We start from the raw sequence: 25003 nt of genomic DNA on the forward strand, positions 1-25003 counted from the left end.
TTTTATAATTTCTTTCTAATCTTTCTAATTTTCTTATTTTAGAGAGTGTCACTTTGCTCTTCAAGCTATACTGTCTAACTGTGATGACCCTGGTGGCTTCAGCATATATTGTGGCTCTACGATACACAAGGACAGTGGAAACCGAGCTCTACTTTTCCTCCACAGCCGTCTGCGTCATGGAAGTCATCAAGTTATTTATAAGTGTGTCCATATTAGCAAGGTAAGTGAGCAGTCTTGATGCAACCTTGCTTTCTACTTCCTTCGCCTTTAAGACATTCACTGCAGAATCATATCTATTGTGGAGATAGGAAACTATACATTTGCAGCCCAGATTAATATCAAGCTAATTTATTGTGGGCACAACACTCAACTGCTTATACAAGTAGAACTTTGTTGTTTGGGTGCTTTAGTACCAATGTCGCACATCTGTTTCACATAAGAAGAAATGCGTTGGGGACTCGAATGGAATTGTTGACTTTGATATTAGTGCTTGGTGAGAAAGAATGTAGTTTACATATTGCAACATGTGTATGGTTTTCATACGTCATTGTTTTTTTTTTACCATTGCAGCCTACATGACCTGGTAATACTGGTATTCCTTGTCTGGGTTTCACAATCCACCTAGTTAAATTGGAACAATACCAAGTGCAACATATATTTTCTCTCTGGTGCTCTTTTTGCTCGTGAATTGTCCTCCATTTGTTTACACTGGCTAATATTTCTCCCGACACATTGCACAGATGTTTTATGTTCTCACAGCAAGATGGACTTGTGATCCCTGATCCTGTTACTTATCTGCACATCCTTTTTTCGGCCTGGCTGGATAGAGCAGCTGTTGTGTTATGTGATCAACAGAAAAATAACTTTCTGAATTACTACTGAGAGACGGGCTTGGGTCTGCCCACAAGTTGTTTTCTTGATGGGGCAGAAGTTGTGTACTTCCACTTAAAAAGCAGAATGCTGATATTGGACTTTTTTCGTGCGAGAAAGCTAAGGCTCAGTATTACAGGATTGTTGGTTATGATGGCACGCCAATGATCAAGACTATAGGCCTGATCTGTTTATTCTGAAAAGTTATTATGAAGGCAGTAGGTTGACACCTTTATTGTTAAAGTTAATAGGCATTTTAGGTTTGATTGTCATTATTCTGTTAAAGCCTAGACATACTTTGTTGCATGGAATCTCACAGATTATCATAATTGTAAGAGAATCACATGATTGAAGGAATTTCACTAGAGCTCTGGGCCTTCTAATGTTGCAGCGATAACTAGGTCCTCCTGTGTTCAAGGAAGCCCTACAGGCAAAGCAACCAGGTTTTGATATTTGTTTACCACCTCTAGCAACCATAAGGATGGCAGATTTCATAGTGACAGCCCTTGTTTGGTTCACTTAGAAGAGCTCGTGTTTACTTTCGCCTACTATAATTACGTTTGCATTTGGAATTTGACCATATTCCATGTGGTTGCTTTGTAGGAAGGCTTATTATCCATATAATTGGACTGCTTGTTATGGTGGCAATCCAATGAATACTGCATGAGGCCTGATTGGTTTACTGGGAAAACTTACGTCCAATGCCATAGGTCTGATATGTTTATAATGACCATTTATGTCAACAGTTGTGGGCCTGGAAAATAATTTTTAACGCCAGTAGGCATTTAACAGTATTACTTATTGTAGACAGGCACTTTGTTTTTACAAGAAATCCCACAGATTGCTATTGTAGTTAAGGGTTTTGGCATTGGTCACCTCCCCAAACAAACCCTGGCGGTAGAAGATTCTCAATGTAATAATTCTTGTTAGGTCCTTCGAGGTGAATCATGTATTTTTTGCCAACTATAATGTGGTATGAATTTGTTATTTTAAAGCTGAATACATGACTAAATGTATCTCCTCCATTGTTAAGGGAACATCAATGAATTGTCTTCTGATTCAACCAGACCATAACAAATGTATCAAAGGAATCGTTCATTTTTATAGGTAACAGTGACTCATGCGATGTGTACAGGCCTGTGAAGTATGCATAGAATTCTGCTAGTATATGGTCAGCTTCACACAACATGTCACCTCTTTTATTTTGGATTGATATGATATCCTGAAAGGACCAGGAGCTCGTAACAGTGCTTCTAGAGTCCTTTTTAGTTTTTCACCCTCTCCTTATTCTCTGCCCTGCCATATTGACTTATGTGTTTTGTCCCTCTAATTGCTACCTCATGAAATTATTTGCTTCATTTTAATATCTCCTAATGTCTTCATATCTTTATGGTAGTCATATTGCAATTCCAGTGGATGTAATGTAATGTATGTATACTTGTAAAGCGCACTGTTACCTCGTTACGTGGCGTCCTGGCGCTGTATACCGCTGGGGAACCCGTCCTGGCTTTCCCTGTGAGAGGGCACTCCCAAGGTGAAGCAGGGCATCCCCGGCGCTGCTGGGGCCGTTGTGGAGATTAAGCAAGCTATTGCCCAGAGTTGCAGAGTGGTACCCATGGTTAGCGTAGGCACCTAGGCGAGAATTATCGAGTCCGCGGACATTGACCCAAGACCTTGCCGCGTCGGGAATTGAGCCCTGGTCCCGGGCCGACCTCTGCTTCAGGGTCTGCTGCTTCTAACCAGTGAGCCACACGTCTCCCTGCTTTCGACCAGTCTAGGAGCCTGTTTAGTGTTTTCCTGGTTCAGTGCTGCTTGGCCATGCACACACACTTGATATAGCCCTTGGAAGCCTACCAGAGAGTTCTGGTGGTACTCACCGAGTGCTAATTATGTATCTCCTCCCTAACTTCCCCCTTTCACTCAGTATCCTGCTGTGCTAATGTGGACAGTCGCTAGGAGAATGTTCTCTGCTGGAGAGCAGGCAAGGTGATCACCAGGTGTTGTGGGCAATGATCTGAAAGTAAGTAAGTGTTCTACTTTAGTGTTCCACCTTAGTTGTCCAAGCACTTGGATCCTGAAGTATCTACCCAATAGTACATTCTTGACCATATGCCATGTGCTGCGAAGACATGAGTACCGTCTCTAGTCATGTGATTCCTGTCCCCCCTATATCTTACATTCCTGCTTTAGCGAACTCTGAGCAACTGCCGCAGGCTGACAGGTTTGAATTGGGTACCCAGACCTGTCCATATTAGGATCTAATACAGAAATAAAATCACCACCCCATAGTATTGTTTGGGGAGACATTAATAAGCAGTGAGCCCACACCCCTCCTTTCTTTAAATCCTTACCTCTTTCCGGTCCGAAACAAAAATCTCACTTTAACTCTTCCTGCCTCTGAACCCTAGAAACTCCTTACCTCATTTTACCCCTGCCTTCCCGGAATCTAAAAAAACTGTATATCTCTACCTGCCCCTGAACTCTTAAAACCCCGTTAGCTCTCTTTACCTGTTCCCTAAAACACCCCACCTCCCTTTACCTCTACACACCCTTGAACCTTAAAAGTACCTTACCTCACTTTATACCTACCTATCCCTGAGCCCTAAAAGCCCCTTATCTCCCTTTACGTCTACCCTCACATCAACCCTAAAGACACTTTACCTCCACTTAGTTCTACCCTCTGCAGAGCCTGAAAAAGGACTTGCCTTTCTTTACTGTTTCCTGCCCCCTGAACCGTAAACCCCTACCCTCTACCTCTACCACCTTCTTAACCCTAAAAAACCCTTACTTCCTTTTATCTCTACTCCCCCTAAAAACATGTAACTCCTTATACCTCCCCCTTGCATTAAACACCCTTTACTTCCATCAGTCCCGGAACCCTTACTACCCCTTGTCTCCCTATACCTTTACCCGCCCCTGAACCGTAAAATAACTCTTATTTCTCTTCATCTTTATCAGCCCCTCAACCATAAAAACCTCTAGGCTCCTTTTACTTGTACCCTCCCTGAAACCTAAAAACACCTTACTTCCCTTTACCTACGACCCCTAAACCACTGTACCTCTACCCACCCCTGTACCCTAAACCTTACCTCCCTGTACCTCTACCCATCCCTAAACCCCTTACCTTCCTTTATGTCTACCCTACCCTGAACCATTAGAAACCCTTACTTCCCTCTACCTGCCCCCAAAATAACCCTTCTCTCCTTTTGTTACTACCCTCCCCTGAACACCCTCCAATTCGCTTTCCTACCCTGAACTCTAAAACCCCCTTACCTCCTTTTATCTCTACCTGCCCCTGAACTCTAAAAGCACCCTTCATTCTCTTTACCTCTACCCACCGTGAATCCTTAAAACACCTTACCCCCTTCACCGCTACCTGCCCCTCAACCCGGAAAATCCCCTATGTCCCTTTATATTCGTTCTTCCTTACCATCCTGACGCCATAGTCATCCCTTCACCCTTAAATCCCTTTTTAATGACATAATGATCACATTAACAAACAAATATATACTTACCTATGTGGTAAAGTACAGCGGGGTGAAGTACTGAAAAAAAGAGGGTTCCCTGATACTTACGTGCATGGTATATACCTGTGTGGTAATGTCCCGAGAAGACCATGTTCTAAAGACTCCATACCCTGGAAATAAGTTCACAGGGTTATTGTGCTAATGGGGAAAGAACTCCACCCTTTATTCCCTCTACTGCTCGTTGTTACTGAAATATGAAAACACGATACACCTAGGCAATCTGGCTTATTGGGGATTAATTTCTCTATCTCAAAGTCATTTCATGCTCCGTGTGGTTGAACTTCAACTGTATAGTGTGGCTACTGAGCCTCGTCTAAAGAAAACTGCGTGCATACACTAACGCAACAGAGTGTTGGGATTCACGGATGTACTCGCACGCTCAACATGAAAGCCTTCACATGTGTGTAAGATTTCCAGAAGATGTGTCTATAAACGTATTTGGACTCAGAGCTCCAGCAGCTCTGTTCACTAACGCCAGCTAGGAAGACGCTAAGCAGTTCAGGGATTCACTGGTATCTTCATGTTATGTATGGTATTTCATTTTGGGTGTTTTTTCTAAAAGTAAATCACTGCCTGAACATTCACCTATAAAGGGCTTTTGCGGTTATGTGGTTAATTTATTGTCTAAGCCTCCTCATCACCCTGAGTAAGTCTTGTACTTCTCTGCCTTGTTGCCCCGAGGGTCAAGGGCTGGAGGTGTGTACTTGGCAGTCAGTTAGAGGCCAGTAATTAGGAGGCGCCAGTACACTAGAGGCAAAGGACTCACATTCTTACAGTTCAAGCCAAGTAATCCTAGATTGTCGTGGGACACCTGAACTAAGGGCCTCATATACAACGTGTTTTAACTGTCGCAGACCCTCAGATTTGATAAATATAAAGTATGCAACAGCTAACACATTTTTTAAAATGTACTAATCCCATTTAAGTTTTTCGGAATCTTTAAACGGGGTAGGGAAACATTTAGGACTCGTTATTTTAAGGGCATTCCTTCCAAATACCAGTTCCTTAAGGTATGCATTAATGTTTTGCGACCGACAAGCTACAAAGCATTAATTATTGTACCACTAACTCAATGTAGAATCGTAAAATGAACGTTTTAAAGAGTAGGCAGTGGTCACATGGACATGTAACATTTAAATTTTCTATTTTTAAGCGCACCCCGTTTTCCTTTTAGGAAAACTGGCTGCATTTAAGAAAAATTATTGCTTTCTTTAAAAGCAATAACACACGAGGCGGTCTGCTAACCACAGCAAGCCACCATGCTTTAATTGCAGCCAATCGTAGTGGGCAGTGGCGACTCCACCATTGGAGCGTCGCCCTACTGCTTTCTCGCAGTGCGAGAAGTCAGAAACGTAAAATTGTAAAACTACCATTTTATGTTTCTGCTTCTCGCACTGCGAGAAAGCAGAAGTGCCTGGAATGCCTGGTTATGGGTGGACGGTCCTGCAGGTGGGAGTGGTTTGCCCACTGTTGTGGTTTCTGACTGTTTGGTCGACCCCAGGGCCGACCAACCCAGTCATGTGCATTTCCCCTTTCTCTCTATGTAGGCTGCTGCATGCAGCCTATATAGAGAAAATGGCCCCGCTGGGGCGCTCTCTGCAGCGCCTCACCAATCACAACGCTGCCATTGCATCGTTGTGATTGGTGGAGAGGAGGGAGGCTGCCTGTGGGTGGCTTTCCTGTTGAGAGCGGAAAACGCGGGACTACAGGAGTCGGATCCCGGAGCTGAGGTGGCGCGGTACAGTGAGTTTTATTTTATTTAACCCCTCCCATGCTCGTGACGGAACCGTTCCGTCACGAGCCTCGGGTGGGCTGTGCTGGTGATGGAACGGTTCCGTCACGGCCCCCGCGCCGCGCATGCGCGGCGCGAATTCCGCGCCTGCGCTAACGTTCTCTAGCGTGGGCGGGGCCGTGACGGAACCGTTCCGTCACAAGCACAGCTCACCCGCGTGCCGTGACGGAGCGGTTACGTCACGAGCACGGGACCGCCGCGCGCCCCCCCCACCCCCTTAGCACTGCGGCGGAATAGCCGCCGCAGTGAAGGGGTTAAATAAACCCCTACCCGCTTCCCCCACCGCGACAACCGCATTTCTGCCCCTGCCCCCACCAGCCCGTCATGTCCGCTGCGACTGCATATGTGTGTTCAATACCTTCATCCTCTATCCTTGCGCTTCATTTTATATCTTAATGCAATAAAATATAAGCAGCATGTTCGCATCCCCAGGTGGAAGGAATTCTCTGAAGAATAAAAACAACTTCGAAACTTGTCTGCCAAGAGATTTTTTCCAACACAGCTGGTAATTGACTGCTAAATTACTGAAAGGTGAACAAGTTGAATTGCAAGTAAAAACACATTACCCCCAGGTCCCTTATGTCCTCGGCCCATTCATAACTTATGGAGATAACCATCTCCCGACAGAAAATAAAACAAGAGGAATGCTGGGATATCCCTACTGCCCCTCCCCCCGGGAGTACAAAGGTAGGATCTACCCAGCAGCCCTCCTGTTCTTTTTTTCTGTCTTTGACAGAATGGTTGATGGATGCTGTTGGTGATGATGGGCTGCACCTGCTCCTGCTGGGCTTGGGTGGCGTGCAGGCTCTTCTGGCTCCTCCTGCCCGGCTGCCTGGCTTCGCGGGCAGGGGTGGTATTTCCTGATGTGTATGCCCCCCGGCCTGCCGGGCTTGCTGGGGGGTATTACTTCTTCGCGGCCGTGGTTCCGGTTTTCCGGCCCTTTGCGGCTGGTGCGCCGCCTCCCGGTTGCTTCCGGGTCGCTGTGCGCGTCTCCCCGAGCCTGGCCGGGTGGGAGACGCGCTGCGCTGGATGGTCGATCCCGGATCCGGCTGTTGGTGTGTGGGGGCCTTGCTGATGCTGCTCAGGCCCCCGCTCCGGGTGAGTCCCGCTTTTGCAGTGTTTTTACTCCCTCTGTCTGTGTTGTGCTGTTTGTTACGGCTGTCACTTTGAGTTCTGCTGTGTTTTCTGGTACTGCGTTGAAAACCTGGAAAGCTTGTTTTTGCACTCCTGCCTCGGATGTCTCGAGGCTGCCGCTGCTGCTGAGGCCTGCCTGGGAGCGTGGTGCTCGGTCTCCGGCTGCAGTTCCCTGGCTTCCCCCGGAGGGTGCTCGGATGCGGCATATCTTGTTCCGGAGTGTTCCATGTGGCGTCAGTGCATGTGGCGTTACAGCAAAAGCTGCCGACTTTGGAGCTGGTGACCCAAGTTCGGTCCTCGGCATTGGTTCGACATCCTGTGATTAAATCTTTGCTTTGCCTTTCTGGTTCTGCCCTCTTAGCTGCAGGCCCTGATCCCGGAGCTGCCTGTGTGTGTGGGCGCTACACTGCATGCTGCCCTACGCCCCCTCTGCTCGCCTCATCTTGGTAGGTCTTGGATGGGGGTGTGCGACGGAGGTTTGTTTTTGGCCTCTGCCGTTTGCTGGTTGCAGCTGGGCCGCTGCTCTGTCCCTTACTCTCATGGGCCCGGGTCGGGGGGGGGGGGGTGCTACCTGCCTCTGTGGTGGGGCTGCTCTGTCCCTGACACTCTGCCTGTCATGCCCTTTCGGCTTGGACGGACGACTTAGCGGTGGGTGGTCCAGGTTCTAGTCTCGGCAGGGGCGCTCTTCCTCCAGTGTTTCTCGGCGGATCTCATTTTCTCGCGGTTCCTTCCGACTTGGCAGGGTTCCTCGGAGTCAGGGAGTGGTTGTGTTCTGTCGGCTGCCTCTGCCGTCTTTGGTGCTGCCACCCTTGGTTCGTGCCTCCTATCGACTCGCCACGCTTCTGAGTGCGGCGCTGGGCTTTGGGTCTCAGTTTCTGGGGTGCTTTCCTGAGCCCAGGTCTGGATGGGTGTGTGCGCTGCTGCCTGCCGTGGTGGCTGGTTTGGCTGTTCTTTGGCCTCTGTTTTGTTCTGGGTCTGGTGGCTCTGTGGACCTCTTCCCTTCTGGGTGTGCGGTTTCCTTTGGCCTTCCTGTGCGCTTGTTGTGCGGGGGTCTGTGAGAAGCTGTGCGGGGTGCTTTCCTTGTTCTCGTTGCCTGCCTGTTTCGCTGCGGCTGGGTGTGGGTGCCTTTCTCCTTGATGTGGGCTCCTCGCTGCCGTGCTGCTGCTCGTCCGCCTCCTGGGTTGCCTTGGCTGGCACTTCCTTTTGCTGTGTTGGTTGGCGCTTTGCCCTCTGTCGGTCCTCCGGTCCCCTGTGCGGCGTTTGGTTGGCCTCCGCTCTGGCGGTTTTGCCCCTCTGTTTGGTGTCGGGGCTTGCTTGTGGGCTCTGTGCTGCCTTCCCTTTTGGGGTTTCCTGCTGCTGCTGTTTCAGGGGTCCGCGCTACCTTCGGCTGGCCCCGGTTCTCCGGTGGTGGACGTTCCGTGGGTCTGTTCCCTTGGTTCTCTTCTTCGGGGGTTCCCCTGCTCTTGGCGCCTCTGGGGGTGTTTGCCCTTTCTGTTTCTGACTTGGGTTCCGGTCGCCTCTGTGGTGGCTGGTTCTTTTTGCTGCTCCTGCCTTTGCTTGCTCGTGGGTTCCCTGTGTGGTTGGGGTTTCCCTGCCTGCTTGTTTGCGCCTTGCCCTCTGGTGCTCTGGTGTCGGTGTCGCTTCTTTTTCTGCTTCGGCGGCCTGTTTGGGTTGCCTTCTGCTTCCGGCTCTCTGCCCCGTCTGGTGGTGGGTCGTTGTTCCTGCTTCTTGGGCCACTGCGCGGTGGGTCCTGTGGGCTCCCCTCGTTCGAGTTGGCCTGCCGTCCTGTTCTTCCTCGGTGGTCTTGCCTCCTCTGCGGGCTGGCTGTTGTGGCCTCTGCCCTGCTTGGGGATCCTGGTTCTTCCCTTCCGGGTTCCTGGTCCTGTTCCTCCTTTTCCTTGGCTGCGCCTGGTTCCTCTCGTAGGTGCCGATGGTTCTTTGGGGTGCTCTCTCCCCTCTGCCTCTGTTTGGGTGGCTTGTGCTGCCTTGGGTCCGGCTGTTCTGTTCCTCCCGGCCTGCGCCTGTTGTCGGGCGTGGTGCGTGGTGGGGGCCTGCTAGAGTCCTTCTGGTGCTGACGCCTTCCCTTTGCTGGGTTCTGCTGTTTCCTGGCTTCCCCTCCTGTGTCTGCTGTGTTGCCTGCCTGGGGCCTCCTGGCGGCTGCCGGGTCCTGTCATGCCTCCTATTCTCGGGGTTGGTGTGTTGTTCCCACGCTCCGCTGTCTGCTCGGTAGCTTGGTCTGGCCTGGTTGGTTTCTGCCTGGCTGCCTGGAGCTGCGGGGTGCGATTGGCTTCTTCCTTTGGTTTTCTTCCCTGCCTCTTCTGGTTTTGGTGGTGGTGCGGGGTGGCCGTTGTTGTTGCCTCTCCTGGACCTGTGGGTTTTTCTCTCCCCGGGTGTCTGCTGGGTCTGCCTCCCGGCCTGCCGGGCTTGCTGGGCGGCATGGCTTCCTCCTGGCCGGTGTTCCGGTTTCTCAGCCCTTTGTGGCGGGTGCGCCGCCTCCCCGTTTCTTCCGGGTCGCTGTGCGCGTCTCCCCGTTGCTTGGCCGTGTGGGAGGCGCGCTGCGCTGGTTGCTGTGGCCTGCGTTTGCTTCTGCTTGACTTTCAGCAGTGGCTTTCTGTGGTGGCCTGTTGCCTTGGGCTTCCTCCCTGTTGGCTCCTGTTCTGGGCTGGTCTGCTTTCTGTTTGTGCGTCCTGCTCTGGGTTGCCTGGTTGTGCTCTTGCTGCGGTCCTGGGCTGCCTGGTTGAGTCTCTTCTGGGAGTTTCGTGGGTGGCTTGGCACTTCTTTGCGGGTGCCCTGTCTGCCTGTGGGGTGGCTGGTCCCTGTGTCGTGGGGTTCCGGTTGCTTGTGGGTGTGGTGTGTTCCGGTCTGCTTCTTGTTTCTGGCCGTCACGCTGTTGCCTTCTTGTTTTCCCTTCTTGCCTCTTCTAGGGTTCGTTGGGGCATCGGCGGGGCTGTTGGCTCTCGGGCCTGTGCTCTGTTGGGGTCTTTCCTTCTTTGTCCTTCCCTTGTTTTGGGTTGGTTCTGCGGGTTGCTTTTGGCTTCGGCTTCCTGTCTGTGTCCTTGGTTGCGGCTTTTCGCCGTGCGGGGTTCGTCCCCTGTGCGTGCCCTGCCTTGGGTCTTGCCGGGCTGTGGGATGTGGTTTGCTTGTGCTTTCCTCCCTGGCTGCGGTTGCTTCTGTGAGGTCCTCTGGGGTGGTTTTGCCTCTGTCTCTCTGGCCTCTGGGTTTCTGCCCCGGTCCTTTGCTTGGGCTGTTTGGGGTCTTTGTGCCTGGCCTGTCTCTGGTTTGGATTGGCTTGGCTGTGGTTGTTGTGTCCTTCGTGGTTCCCTTGCTATTGTCTTGGGTCCTCCGGGTCCTTGGCCCGTCCGGTTGCACTCCTGCTTTGGTGTTCAGGTTTGCCTTCTTCGGGCTGTTGCTTCCTGCTCCCGTTTCCTCCGCTTTGGCTGGAGTTCTGTTTTGGGGTTCCTGGGGTTCCTTCGGTTCCCTTTCCTCTTTATCCGGGTCTCTTTGTCCTGGTTGGTTGCCCTTGTTGGTTCTTCCTGCTCGGGTTTCCTGGTGGTGCTGGTTCCCATTGCCTTGTGTCCTCGTCTTGCGGGACCTGGTGGCTTGGTTCCTGGGGTTTGCTCTTCGTTCCCTGGTGCCTGGGTTTTCTCTCTTTCCCTGTCCGTGGACTCAGTCTTGCGTTCCGGGTTGGGTACTGGTGGGCTTCCGCTGTTCTTCCCGGGGTTGGTGTTGTTGGTCCTTTGGTTCCTCTGGTCCGCTTGTCTCCTGCCTGTTCTTGCCTGGGTTGTCTTCTTCTGCCCGTTTCTGGCTTGTTGGCCTGGTGGCTCTTGGCCTTTCTCTTTGTTTGGCCTCTCTTCTGCTGTTGTCCTCTTGCCTGTGGTGGCTTGGGTGTCTGTGCTCTCCCTGTCGCTGTTTGGCTGTCGGGTGTTCCTGCGGTGGGCTGGTTGGCCTCTGTGGTGGCCGGTCTGGTCGTCTGGCTGTGCGCCCTTGCTCTTGTTGGGTGTCTGCTGGTCTGGTGGGGGTCCCTCTTGTCGAGGGCTCTGCCTGGGGTTTCCCCGGTTCTTCCTTTTTCCTTCTGCGGTTGCTACCTTGGTGTGGTTTCCTGGGTTGGCTTCTGTTGGGTTGGGAAGGCCGGCTTTTTCTGCTTTGGTATTTCTCCATAAGTTATGAATGGGCCGAGGACATAAGGGACCTGGGGGTAATGCTCTATTACTTACCGGTAATCTTCATTACTCCTGGTCCCGTTGTCCTCGGCCCATTCATACGCCCCTCCCTCTCGGGCGGCCGGCCTTCCTGTCTGGGCTTGTTTGTACAGGAGGGCTGCTGGGTAGATCCTACCTTTGTACTCCCGGGGGGAGGGGCAGTAGGGATATCCCAGCATTCCTCTTGTTTTATTTTCTGTCGGGAGATGGTTATCTCCATAAGTTATGAATGGGCCGAGGACAACGGGAACAGGAGTAATGAAGATTACCGGTAAGTAATAGAGCATTTCGGGAGGGTATTTTGGTGGCCGGGTTAATGCTGGTCTGAGGGACAGGGTGTGCATGTTGCAGTGGCGCGAAGAAGACCGGGAGGGTACTGCTCGGGCTTGTGTTTGGGATTCAGTAAGGGTCTGACTTTGCTGGCAGAGTACACTCAAGAGACCAGAGGATGAATCATTTTTCCCATGCCGCAAAGGGATTCTTTTCTCCGTATGGAATAGCAGCTTACGGTCGTTTTCCTTTCCTCGTGCAGGCTACGGTACTTATTTCCAACCAATGACTTGGTCATCTAGTAGGCTTGCTAGGAGTTATGTCCTAGAAACAACAAGCATTTACAATGCAATAGGTCTCGCAACATTAAAGTTTGAGTTATTGGCATTGTGTATGACAATGCCAATAGTTATAACTTTTGCAAATGTGACACCTATAGCATTTGTAATGCAATATGAGTTGTATTTACGTAACTTAGATGTATGTTTTGTTACATAATGCGAAGCACCGGAAAAGCCATTAGGTCTTGCCTATTACTTACAGTGCCTTTATGTTTCCATCCATGCTCTCTTATTCATCTGTACATTGTGCCCCATGCTTGACCACATATGCCAGGTACATGAACTCCATGTGATGCAGAAGCAGCAGAGTAGAAGCAATGACCTCAAGAACGAAAGCACTACTTCCCATAAAGGAGAGCAGATCCACCTAAAGTCTTCAGTATTTAGAATACATAGGCTCTTTGGTTTACCCATTTGAGTGAACATTAGACTCGTTAATGTGTCCTTTATTCTAGTGCAAGACTGCGAAAAATCACAGAAAGAGCTGAGCAAGAGCAGAGACAGGAAGGGGTCTTACTTGGTTGGCTCGAAGAGCACAAGCCGAGTCATTCAAAGACTCACAATGTAAATTGTACAGCCAACAGCATGGAAAAACACAATAGAGGTTATTTTAAGTTACAAATAGGTTAGTTCATGAATGCTTATGTTTCTCTTCCGTACAATGGATTATATATCTCTGCACTGACATTTTTTAAAATACTTTTTTAAACAAACGTTTTACCACCTTCAACAAACCGCCAGAACAGCAATAAGCGAACTAAGAGATGGTCATTTACAACGTATAGCTGGGCAATATCATTGGTCATGTGGAGCAACATTAGTGTCTATTAAACCATATGTGGGCATTTTGGGTAGCATTCATCCTGAACTAAATTTCTTCAAGGTGGTCCCATATTTGACAGTTAAGTAAAATGATTTGCACATTATCGGGCAGCGTGATCAAATGAAGAAGCGGAGATCTGAACCAAGTGTTCCTGGTTGTATATAGAATTCATTCAACCACTGGCTGAATATCCCCTTCTCTGCCCCTTTACTCCCAACGGATAATGTTCTGGTTAATTTATTATTAGATTCAAAAGACGTATAAAAATGTTAAAACTACTTTCTTCCTCAATGTAAGACAAGGGAGGAGGCTATTTTTAAATTAATGGCACGCCTTTCCTTTCACTGCATGAAAAGTGCAGAGGGCCACCACCTCAATGACAGCATTTGCACTGATTATTAAATCAACAGTACCGACTCAGTCCCCACGGGTTTTCAATGGGACGCTTGTGAACTGCAGCTCACACACAGCAAAAACGCACCTTTTTAGATTTTGAACCATCAACTGTCAAGTGGCTTCAATTTTCTTTTTAACTTTTAATATTGCAATAGGGAGGTGCAGAAATAGCTCTATTTTGGCTCGCAAGTGCCTATGGGACTAGGGCCAAGCCAGAGCCAGTCATTCAGCCTGAATCTTGCTTGGCTTGCAGATTGTTACAGACACAGTCCCACGCCTGCCTATCTTAAGATACAAGTAGTCCTGTAAAATAGTGTCAAATAATCCAACAGTCATACATGTGCTTATGACAGCCTCAGCCGGAGGGGGCATAGGAGGCTTGTTGCCGACAGGCTCCCACGATGGTGTCCAAGAAATAAGCCTGTGCGATCTACATTTATCTCCAGGCTTGATTATTGCAATGCCATATTCCTTGGCGCTCCGGAATCCACGCTCAGTAAGCTGCAGCAGGTGCAATATGCTGCTGCTAGGCTGTTGACTAACACACCAAGGAGACAATCAGCTAAGCCCGCCTTGGAAGCATTGCATTGGCTCCCGGTAAGAGAGAGGGTCAAGTTTAAGGCTCTCTGTACGGCCCACGGGATCCTTCAAGGGAAAGGTCCTCCTTCTTTAAGGAAGCTAGTGGTGCCCTATAAAGCCAACAGAGCTCTTCGCTCTGATCAAAAACTCTTGCTACAGGTCCCCAGAGTTCACAAAGCTCGCACTGGAGGTAGAAGATTCTCGGTGCATACAGCCACCCTTTGGAATTCGCTTCCTTTGAAACTGCGTCGTGAGACATGCATTCTTCGTTTTCGGAAGTCTCTGAAAACACACCTTTTCCCATCTTAACACGCTGGATTGGTTTTGCACTGGTCTGACTGACTCCTTGACAAGCGCTGGGACGCCCAAGGGTAACCACGCGCTATATAAGACTTAAAATAAATAAATAAATTTATAGATATTCGACCTGATCTACTCTACAGCCGCAACACTTTCTGCACAATTAGGAGGTGTGTGTGTGTGTGGGGGGGGGGGTTACTGCATATGCACCACTACCTACAGCATAATTTGCGGATTCCAACAAAAAATAACATTGAGTACAATTCAAAAGTGACTAAAAACACAGCAACGCATCGTTAGTTGCTGCATTCAGGCGTTAACATGGGAACAATAAAGTGAATCTTTTTCCTTGACAGTGTAAACTTCTGGGACAAAAATCGCGAAATAATGGTGCCACATTATGCCAATATAATTTGCCATTTCTTGCCGCAGAATTTGGTCGTCCATTTCTGCGTAATTCCACTGGCTATGAAACTACTTTATGAATGTACAAAGTAAAGAGTATTTGGCTAATTTAAAAGTTCGATAGCAGTAAACGACACTTCAAGAACCGTCATTATTACTTTGGCTTATTTTAAAAGACCCAGCTGTCTTCTATCCCGCCACCATTCAAAAACAACCTGACGCTCTGTTGGTTAAGAACCACTAAACGCTGTAGCTAAATTACTGAACCTGCCTGGCGGCTTGCGACACCAAAAAAAAAAAAACCGACAACATTGCTGCGCTTTTATTAATGGTCGTGAGCCATCAATATTCTAGGAAAAGGTTGGTAATAGGGGGTAAATAACAACGTCTTCTATTTTAAACATGCTATCGAAAAAGTGGAAAACGCGAACAAAGCACTCAAGCACTAAAGAAAGAAGCCACAATGGCCAAAGCAAGCACTACCGTAGAATGTGCACCGATTCATGGTAAATAAAGTAGTGAGCCCTTCCAGAATGTTTCACAAAAGCCTCGTCCGGGGTAGTAAGCTCTGTATAAATCTAGCTACAATACGATGCATAATAAAAGCATGGCAATTCAAGGCTACTAAAAAGGACATATACAATGAATAAATTAAATCTATTTAAAGCGAATGCCCTCTAAAAACCTACAGCCTTCAGACTAGACATGTATATAACATTTTCCTCTTAGTGACCGTACAGAGCTGCGGGGTCCTCCTATTTCGAGCTGGAACCAGGAATCGCTTTACGAACTTGACAGCCAGGCGTAGAACTTAAGTTCTGTTGTTTTCGGGTTGAGCCATATGAGAAGTATAGGGGTGACAGGGTGAGGACGTTTTAACGAAACAAGACTCAAGTGCTCCGTTTTTCAATGGAGGCGAGTAAATATTTCTTGTGAGCTTTAAAACATCTTTCAAGAAATTCATAGGCAGCGTGTATATATTTGCGTCATCGCCCTGTAATTTTACCTGTGCATTTCAGTTTTTAATTTAGTTGCTGGAATTTGATCACATACACCTGAGTGACGTGGGAGACTCCCTCCCTTTTTTGTGGCAAAAAAAGTTTCTATAACTTATATATGGATTTCTCCTTGAAGCTGCCTTCAGTCCAACGCTAGGTAGTGAGGGAGTTAAAGTTTCCCTATTTCTTCCTGGAAAATCGTCCTCTTAGCTGCTTCCAAATGATAAACAAGACGTGCCCGTGCAAAAAGGAAACCTGTGGTGGGGCGGGACTTCCGTCTTTTGCCAGAAGCCCGCGCCCACGGAGTGCCTGGCCAGAGAAGCAGTGGAGACGCGGGGCTCCCATGGCCGAGGGAGAGCCCCGCGGAGGCTGCAGAAGTCCGGAGTGGCGGTAAGTGGGCTTAGTTGTAGGGGGGAGGGGGGGGGCGGCGTGGAGTCTTGGTGCACGTGTGTGTGTACGCGCGTGTGTGTGTGTGTGCGCGTGTGTCTGCGTGTGTGCGTGTGTCTGTGTACGTGTGTCTATGTGTACCTGTGTGTGTGTGTGTGTGTGTGTGTGTGTGTGTGTGTACAGCCTGCGTGCACGTGTACAGCCTGCGTGTACGTGTACAGCCTGCGTGTACAGCCTGCGTGTACGTGTATAGCCTGCGTGTATGTGTACAGCCTGCGTGTGCGTGTACAGCCTGCGTGTGCGTGTACAGCCTGCCGGAATCGGAGCGCGTGTTCATGCGTGCGACCTGATCCGATTCCGGCAGGCTGCGTGCGCGTGCCAGTCTCTTGTCCTCTCATCTTTAGTCCTTGAAAGCAGAAATGATCCCTATAGGCTCGCTTTGCGACAGCAGGGCTTCGCCCTGCAATCGCAGGCGCGAGACCTAAAAAAGGGGGCACTAGTAACAGGAGGCCTAAAATCGAAGCTGCATTGTTTTGTAAAGGTATTTTATTAGATGTAGTCACTGTGCTTTGAGGTGCTTAGAAACGTGACATGAAGGTTTGTTACAAATTCGATTCCGAAAAAATGCGGAAAAGCTGAAATCAATGAAAATAATAAGTATTTGCTTTTTCAGTATGACCTTAACATCCTCTCTAGGCTGATACAAAGGTACTCGTTTTTTACAACCTCACAAGGGTGAAAGGCTGAGTCATCCCACCTGGGTTTGAATCTGTAACATCTAGGTATGTGCAAAAGGCAGATTCCAGCTTAATATCCTTAAGCATGTCTTCCGTAGACAGGAGAATGTTTCATGATGTAAGCAATGTTGTCAGGAACAACATATTCAGCCTCTTTTACCGTCTTTTGTTGGCCATCCCCGGTTCCCCCTTTCCCCCGCCCCGCCACTTTCCCTAGTTTCCAACCGCTACTGGTAGTGGGTCGCTATTTATTTTAAACCCGTTTGCACATGCTAAAAAGCAGGGGCCCATGTACAAACCGTATTTTGCAAGTCGCAAATAAATTGCAACTCGCAAAATATTGTTTTGTGACTCGCTCTTAGGAAGGGGCGTTCCCTTCCTAATAGCGACTGCAAAGCTATGTACCAATGTTTTGCAACTGCAATTGCGGTCACTAAACACTCGCAAATTACCACCTACTTTAAGGAAGTGGTAATGCATTTGCAAATGGGAAGGGGTTCCCATGGGACCCCTTCCCATTTGCAAATGCATGCAATATTATTTTTTAAGGGCAGGCAGCGGTGCCAAGAACCATTGCCTGTCCTTAAAAAATAAAACGAAAACGTTGCATTTTAAAAAAAAAAATGCATCCCAATTTCCTTTAAGGAAACCGGGCTGCATTTAAAAATATAAGCTGCTTTATTTAAAAGCATCCCAGACATGGTGGTCTGTGGAGCCCTGCAGACCACCATCCCTAGGAGGGCCTGTCATTCCCAATGGGCTCGCAAATTTCGAGAGGCTCATTAATATTCATGAGCCTCGCAATTTGCAGACCCATTGAGAATCGGAAATAGTGTTAAACCCACTGTTGTGAATGCCAAACAGCGCCTCGTGAATTGCGAGTCACAAATGTAAAGCAATTTGCGACACGCTATTTGGCAGGTCGTACATGTGGCCCAATGAGTTTCTTTTTCCCAAAACAGAAAGCTAAAACTGAGCAGGGACACATCTTTGATGTTCTTGTAGGTCGTTTTCTTTCAGACCTGAAAGATAATTTCGATAACCCTAAAGCAGAACTTAGTTTTAGGGAGGATGCTTGCCTGTCTGCAATACTTTTGACGGCTCTACAGAAGCACTGAGCAGCTATCTTTGTTCATTGTGACTTTTCGTTTAACTTGGCACACTACATAAGCTGCAGCGTGTGAAAGTTGTAATGGCATGTATGCTGAAAAAGCTTTTAGTAGTACATTTGTCACTGTTAATACCCATCTGTAAGAACAGCTCTGCTCCTAGTACAAAATGTCTACATCCTGTTTATTCAAATACCTTTGAAAATCTTCCTAGGCTATGCCCTATGAGCTAATACCTCATTGTCCCTCTCTCTCTCTCTCTCTCTCTCTCTCTCTCTCTCTCTCTCTCTCTCTCTCTCTCTTCCCCTTCCCCCCCCCCCCCTCTCCAAGAGCACTGCGTGTATTCGAGATTCCTCAGAGAGAAGGCTCTTCTGACCATTCATTTGCATCTCGATACCTCCCCAAATTGCTCCATACAATCTAAAACAAAGGGACTGACAATCTTGGGAGTTGCAGGTAAAATAACATGTCATCGGCATAGAGGGAAAAAAGATGAGCGACATCCCCAACAGTAATTCCCCATTCTGCTACTTCTGATCTTATCTGTATCGCCAAAGGTTCCACAGCCAGGGCAAACATTAATCGAGAAAGGGGGTATCACTGATCTGTTGAACTCTAGGCGTTCCAGATAACTCTACCCATTTTCACTTTGGCTGTAGACTGTAAAGCAATCGTGCACATTTAAAAAACAAAAACCCTGACCACATGTTGAAGCAAAACCTATGTATAATCTTAATTGGCAGTGTCAAAAGCTTTTCCAAATCTACTGCTACTAGTGCATTTCCTCTTCACTGTCTAAAATTGAATGGAATGTTTTTAAATATTCATAGTCTTATTACGACCTCGTACAGAGCACAAATGGTTTTCCTGCACCAGACCCCAACCATGTGACTTGGTCTGGTTGCTAAAGCCTTACATAATATTTTAAAATTGAAGTTCATCATAGTTATGGGGTGGGATGATGAGAGATTCATTTAATCTTCTCCAGGTTTTAGAAGCATACATATGATCCATTCTCTCATAGTGGGGAGTGGTTCCACAACAGTGAGGGCCTCCTGGAGTGTCTCTATTACTTTTTCTGTAATCTGAGTGGACAAAGTTTCGTACAGTTGGTACAGTTCAGCCGGGAAGCCATCACTTCCTTGCGTCTTGTCCTTCAGCAACTCTTATAGTGCCTCGTGTAACTCTTCTAGTATGAGATTTAACTCTTTCCTCTGGGGTAGCCCAAGTTTCAGGAATGAGATTGTATCCAGGTATCAAGCCAAGCGGTCTGGCAACCCCTGGATCCTCCTGGTGTATCTAAGTTGCAAGTGTCAGGCTAACATCCTATTTAACAGCAAGCTGCCCAGTAGCTACCATGTCTTCATGGGTGCATAATGCTAGGGTTGAGGTTTGCAGTCGCTCGTTGTTTAATATCCAGGGCAGCAGCTTATTCGGATTATCACCTTCTTTGTGGAGCCTCTGGCAGCACCCCTTGATTTGTATATTTGTTTAACTTTTCTCCCGTCTCTTCCAACTTCCTCTCAGCTGCTGGTGGCGACTCATAGGTAGGTGAGGTGGGCAAAGCGTACTGTGGTTCAGCCAGTTTACTCTCCTGTTCCTTGACATCCTAATGCAACTGCCCTCTTACTCCGCATATTAAGCAAACACATTCTGGCCAGACCACCGCTTTCATGGCTTCTCATTTAGTACTTCAGAAGGCAGTGGTTCCCCGGTTGTCATCAAAGTATCTTGTCAGGGCTTTTCCCAAAACCTCTAACTCATTAGGATCTGTAAGTAAATCTCTAGGGAGTTGCCACGTGGGGCACCCGGAAGGTATAGGCCGGGGTACATTCGACCAGTAAAGGAGAATGATCTGATAAGAATCTGCTTAACTATTGGATAACTGCACTTCCGGGGCTGCTCTGGTCTGATCCAATCTGAATTTTTTTTGTGGGTCAGTGAGTGACAAGATTATGCTTTAGCTACTGGGTGTTGTTCTCTCCATATGCCAACACACCCTGGATTGACCATCACCTCCTGTACTGTATGAGTCATCACCGCTTTAGAATCGGACCTTGACGGGAAGCATGCCATCCAGTACAACGTTAAAGTCACCTACCCATATGAGTGGTCCGCCCACATAGCCAGCCAGGAGGCTCTGAATCTTAAGAAAAAGTTACCTACCCATATGAGTGGTCCGCCCACATAGCTAGCCAGTAGGCTCTGAATCTTAGGAAAAACAAGTAGTCATCAATGTTTGGGCTTAGATATTCAGGATGCTAAGTTCCCTCCTGTCCAATGTGCCTCATGGCAGCAGATATCTATCCTCTATATCAGATTCTGAATATGTTCGTTTAAAGGGCACCCCTTGTGCAATCCACATAAACACCCCTCTAGTATAGGATGAGTAAGTTGAGGAATAGAGTTGTCCACAATATTTGTTATCTAATTTTAGTGCCTCAGGGTCAGTAAGGTGAGTTTCTTGAAGGCAGGCAATATCCGTTTTAATGCCATCTGAGGAAGGAGAGTACTCTGTAATTTTATCACTGGGTATGGAATATTTTGTGCCTGTTTCCGGCTATTAGGTTAGGCCCCCAGTCGCCCCAGAGGAAGGATTCTATAGTGTAGGGATATTTGTCTCTCTTCCTCTGTGTCTGTTCTCTAAGGTCTTGCTTTACAGTGGTAAGAATGTTCGATAATATGACAATTTTCCAACAAAACCCCCTGCCCCTCGCTGAGTAAAAATCACAAAGCATCGGAAAAACAGAAGTGTCTGCCCGACTACTGTAATCGGCTACCTGCCAACCTCTGGACTCTAGAGCCTAAAGTCCCAAGCCCCCCTGCGTATAAACTGTAACTGTTAGTGCTGTGCTAACTACACATAAAGAACATGAGCAGGAGCTTCAATATAACCCCCCTCCCCCACAACGGCTGAAAAACCTGAGGTCAAAGGAGAAGAAACATTTCAATCTTAAACATAAAATGGCCCTTCCTGTGCCTGGAATAACTGTGCCACTGGCACGCCATGGATTGTTGTACAGTGTGGAGTGTATTCTGTTGACACTTGCTCATTAGGAGACAGATTTTTATTCTGGCCATCATGCTTAGACTGTTGGCTGTATCGTGTCCTGTCTACCTCCTGGCCTGACACCCCTATTGAGGAGTGCTCCGGGGATCCCTCCCGCGGACTCAAAGTACCATCATCTCCCAACTCTGGCCTGCCTGATCTCTGTCCACTTCGTTGTCTCCCCCTGTGTCGGGATCCAGATCTTTGTGGGTGCGGCAGAGAGTGCGCTGTTCCCAGGGCCGCTGATACCTGGTTCGGGCTCCGGTGTTGTTTCCCATCTTTAGCCAGTCCCAGACTTGGTCTGGTGCCGGAAAGAAGTGTGACTTTCCAGCGTGGATCACATGAAGTTTTATTTGAAAAGTGATCATATATTTCAAACCCATAGTTTTTAAGTTTTTGCTTAAAGGTTTGACAGTATGTCTCTTGACTTGTATGTGTTAAGTATAGTCGGGAAAGCTCCGAACAGTGGCCCCCTCATATTTGATCTCAGGACCTTCTTTGGCACATCGCAGAAAATGTCCTGGTCTCTGTAGTTGAGTATCTTTGCAATAATGACTGTAGCTGGGGGTCCCCATTGGCCGCGGTAGGACAAGCAGCGTGCTTGCTCTCCAAATTATGAAACTGGGGAGAGTTCTTAAGGGCTAGGTACATCTTTGATCCATGTCTCCAGGAAACCTTTTCTGCATCTGCCCTCCACTCTTTCCAGTAGACCAACTCATCGTAGGTTGCATCACTCTGCATTGCCTCAACGGCCTCCACATTGGCATCAAGCTGGTGGGCTAGAGCTGATAAAATACGTATTGTGTTTTGCAGTTTTGCTACCACTGTTTTCATCTCTTGCACTGTTACTTTGGTTTTGCGTCCTCTCTCGCTGACCTTCTGCAGATCAGTGCAATGGAGATTTACTTCCAGGGAGATAGCATCCATTTTGGCCTCTGGTGTTTAGTTCGACTTTTCAATGGCTGCTCAGATTTGTGCTCCCAGGGGGTCCTTTGAAGTCTATGGCACAGTTTTCACCGGGGTAGCAGCAAATTGCTCATATTTCATCTGTTGTGCCGCCTGCGTTACCTTGTCTTTCACTATGGCGCCCAATGATGCGGTGGGTCACTGCTGGCAATGAAGAGCAACTATCCAGAAGCACCCAGAGGAGCTGTCCCCTCTAACGAGTTGGCCTTTAGTGGTTTGTGTGATACTCATTGTGGGAGAATTAATGAAGTCACAACGTGAATTCTTTCAGGGTCAGGGTCTTCAGGAGTAGGTTGCTTCCAGAGGTCCTAGTCCATGTATTCTTCTATAGACGTCCACAAGGATGGTAGGGTATCCCCTTTGTTCGCCGGAGGATTTTTTGAGTAGGCTTAAGTGTCCCAAGAATCAAAAGAGGGATGGAGAAGTTAAAGTTCCAATCAACTTCCCTTAAATGAACATGTAAAATCAAAAAGAGTGGAAGAGTTGTGTTAAAACAGGGGGTGGGGAAGGCAACACCAAAATTGTTGTGAGGCCCTCAATAGTGTTGTTCTGCCAAAGGCATGTCTCTTGTTGGCATATTTAGCCACTGAACGTTACATCATCTGGTCATTTCTTCCACCAGGAGGGATTTTCTCTTGATTCCGAGACCATATAGGATTCAACATGTGACGCACAAAAGTTTAAAATACCTCCTACGTTTAGAAAGGACACATTTTATCAAGAAGATCAAAGGTAGTGGTGCAATTAGAAAATGAGAGATGTGAAAAGAGAGGTATTGGGTATCTCTCACATCTATCTTTGGAAGAACCATGGTCAACATGTTTCAGCCAACTTTGTGCCCTATCTATCGATGGCTTTCGTCAGGACTGAAAGGTTGTTTCTATAGGATCCCTTTTTTGGTCATATGGGACTCTTTGTCAAGTCCTTAGTTTCTGTTTTAGAAGGTCTTCATAGGCCTGGGCAGGGGCGCTTTATTACTATTCCTTTCAATAGAGAGGAGGAGCTTAGTCCTTCAGTGTGTACTCCACAACACTTCCTCTCCAGCCGGCTCAGTGTATGAGCCCTGGTCTGGCTCTTCGTGTGCAGAGTATATTGGGGCAAGATTCAGTGTTCATCAGGATTGCCAGGTTGGTCGCTGTCTTAGTTTATTTATTTATTTTATTTTATTTATGCGATTTTATATAGCGCGAACTTTACCCGAAGGTGTCAGAGCGCTTTACATAGGACCCAGTTTCAAACATAAGGACTGACGGTACAAAAAGAATTAGCACATTTTTGACTTACATAAGAACCAGTTGAAAACATACGGACTTAGGATTACATGCGTTATAAAAAAGGTACAAACAGAAAAAAATTGCAAATGTACAAGAGATAAAGTCACACAAGGAAGAGATACAAATGGATAAACTCTAGGCATATACTAGTGAAATCTCTATCTACTTAGGGAGGGGATACACATGGATATACTCTAAGAGTCACATAGGAAAGGTAGAGAGCAGAGCGGACTCCTGCATAAACTAGTGATTAGAGTTATCTCTATATACATAGGGAAGGGGTAAGACTGGATATACTCTAAGAGTCACATAGAAATGGAAGAGAGCGCACCGGTCTACTGCATATACTAGTGATTAGAGTTATCTCTATATACATAGGGAGGGGATACACCTGGATATACTCTAAGAGTCACATAGAAATGGAAGAGAGCGCACCGGTCTACTGCATATACTAGTGATTAGAGTTATCTCTATATACATAGGGAGGGGATACACCTGGATATACTCTAAGAGTCACCTAGCAATGGAAGAGAGCACAACGGTCTACTGCATATACTAGTGATTAAAGTTATCTCTATATACATAGGGAGGGGATACACCTGGATATACTCTAAGAGTCACATAGAAATGGAAGAGAGCACAACGGTCTACTGCATATACTAGTGATTAGAGTTATGTCTATATACATAGGGAGGGGATAAGACTGGATATACAGTCACAGCACCAAGGGAGGGACAGAGAAGGGCAGGAAAGTGAGACAAACCAGAGAGGGAAGCAGATAGTAACAAGTAAGAGAGCGAGGACTGTGTCAGAGGCATCAGGAGAGACAATAGAGAGGTCACTAGGACAGAGGGGGGAGGTCAGAGATCGCTAAAAAGGCAGAGGAGAAAGGTAGAAGAAGAAGTGAGTCATAAAAAGAAAATGGCGGGGAACACAGAGGACCAGGTCTGAAAGTCCAGGAAGAGGGCTGCCATAGCCAGCAAGTCCGGGGGGAGAAAGGCAGTCCGCAGCAACGCCGTGTGTCCATCATCGCGTGTCCACCATGTCCTTGCTGCAGAGAGAGAAACTCCAGCCCGGTTTGTCCCCGGAAGCGCGTGGTCCGCTGCTCACCTCTGTCCCGACAGTGCTGCACGCCCCCAGGAGTCCCCAGACACTCAGGATCGGCTCCGTCGGCCGCCTTCAACACTGGACGCCACCCTGGAGCCAGGCGACTGTTGCCGATCGGGGGCCACCTCGTGCCTCAATGTGGTGTTGGGGGCAGCAACCGACTCCCCAGCTCCCAGATCGCCGCCGATGGATGGGCGGCACCACGACCACGCTCGGTGTGATCGCGGGCTGTGGAGCGACGAGGCAGAGACCAGGACAGCCAAAATGGCGGGCCGTCACGGATCGCCGCCACCTGCTTAGTCAGGATGGCAATTATTTGTTTGACATCGGATCTCGGATTTGTTGCCATATTGCTTGGTCATGCCCTTCATTGCACTTTGCAGTTACTAAGGTTGCACTTCATGTAGTGGGTTAAGTTTTATCGTATTCGTTTGTGTGTTATGATTTTGTATTGCTGCAACTTGCTCTATGATTATGAGAAAAGAATGCGCTACACTCCTTTTCCTCCCATCCTGGTCTATAATTCACTAGTGCCCAGGAGTAAGGTCCATAGGCTCAGACATTAGAATTATATTGGGCTTGGCACATAAAGTGAAAGAAGGCTTTGGAAAATAAAATAAAGGGCTCTTGTCAAAACGTCTCACAGCCATACATATAGCTGAGTATAGGTAAAATAGAATGTCATGTATTTTCAAGTCCATAAGACCTTTTCTCCTGGTCCTGGGACAGTCCAGCCAGAT

General features: G+C 47.8%; 1 protein-coding gene across 1 annotated transcript in view; it reads left to right on the plus strand.

Annotated features, from left to right (window-relative positions):
• SLC35A1 (solute carrier family 35 member A1) overlaps nt 1-25003 on the plus strand; it is a 259775-nt gene that overhangs the window by 38474 nt on the left and 196298 nt on the right. Inside the window, exon 2 of the mRNA XM_086926597.1 lies at nt 43-220. Within this exon, the coding sequence (XP_086782723.1) occupies nt 43-220 (178 nt within the window). The remainder of the gene's footprint in view (nt 1-42; nt 221-25003) is intronic.

Source organism: Lissotriton vulgaris, chromosome 6, assembly GCF_964263255.1.
Source record: "Lissotriton vulgaris chromosome 6, aLisVul1.2, whole genome shotgun sequence".
NCBI lineage: Eukaryota > Metazoa > Chordata > Amphibia > Caudata > Salamandridae > Lissotriton > Lissotriton vulgaris.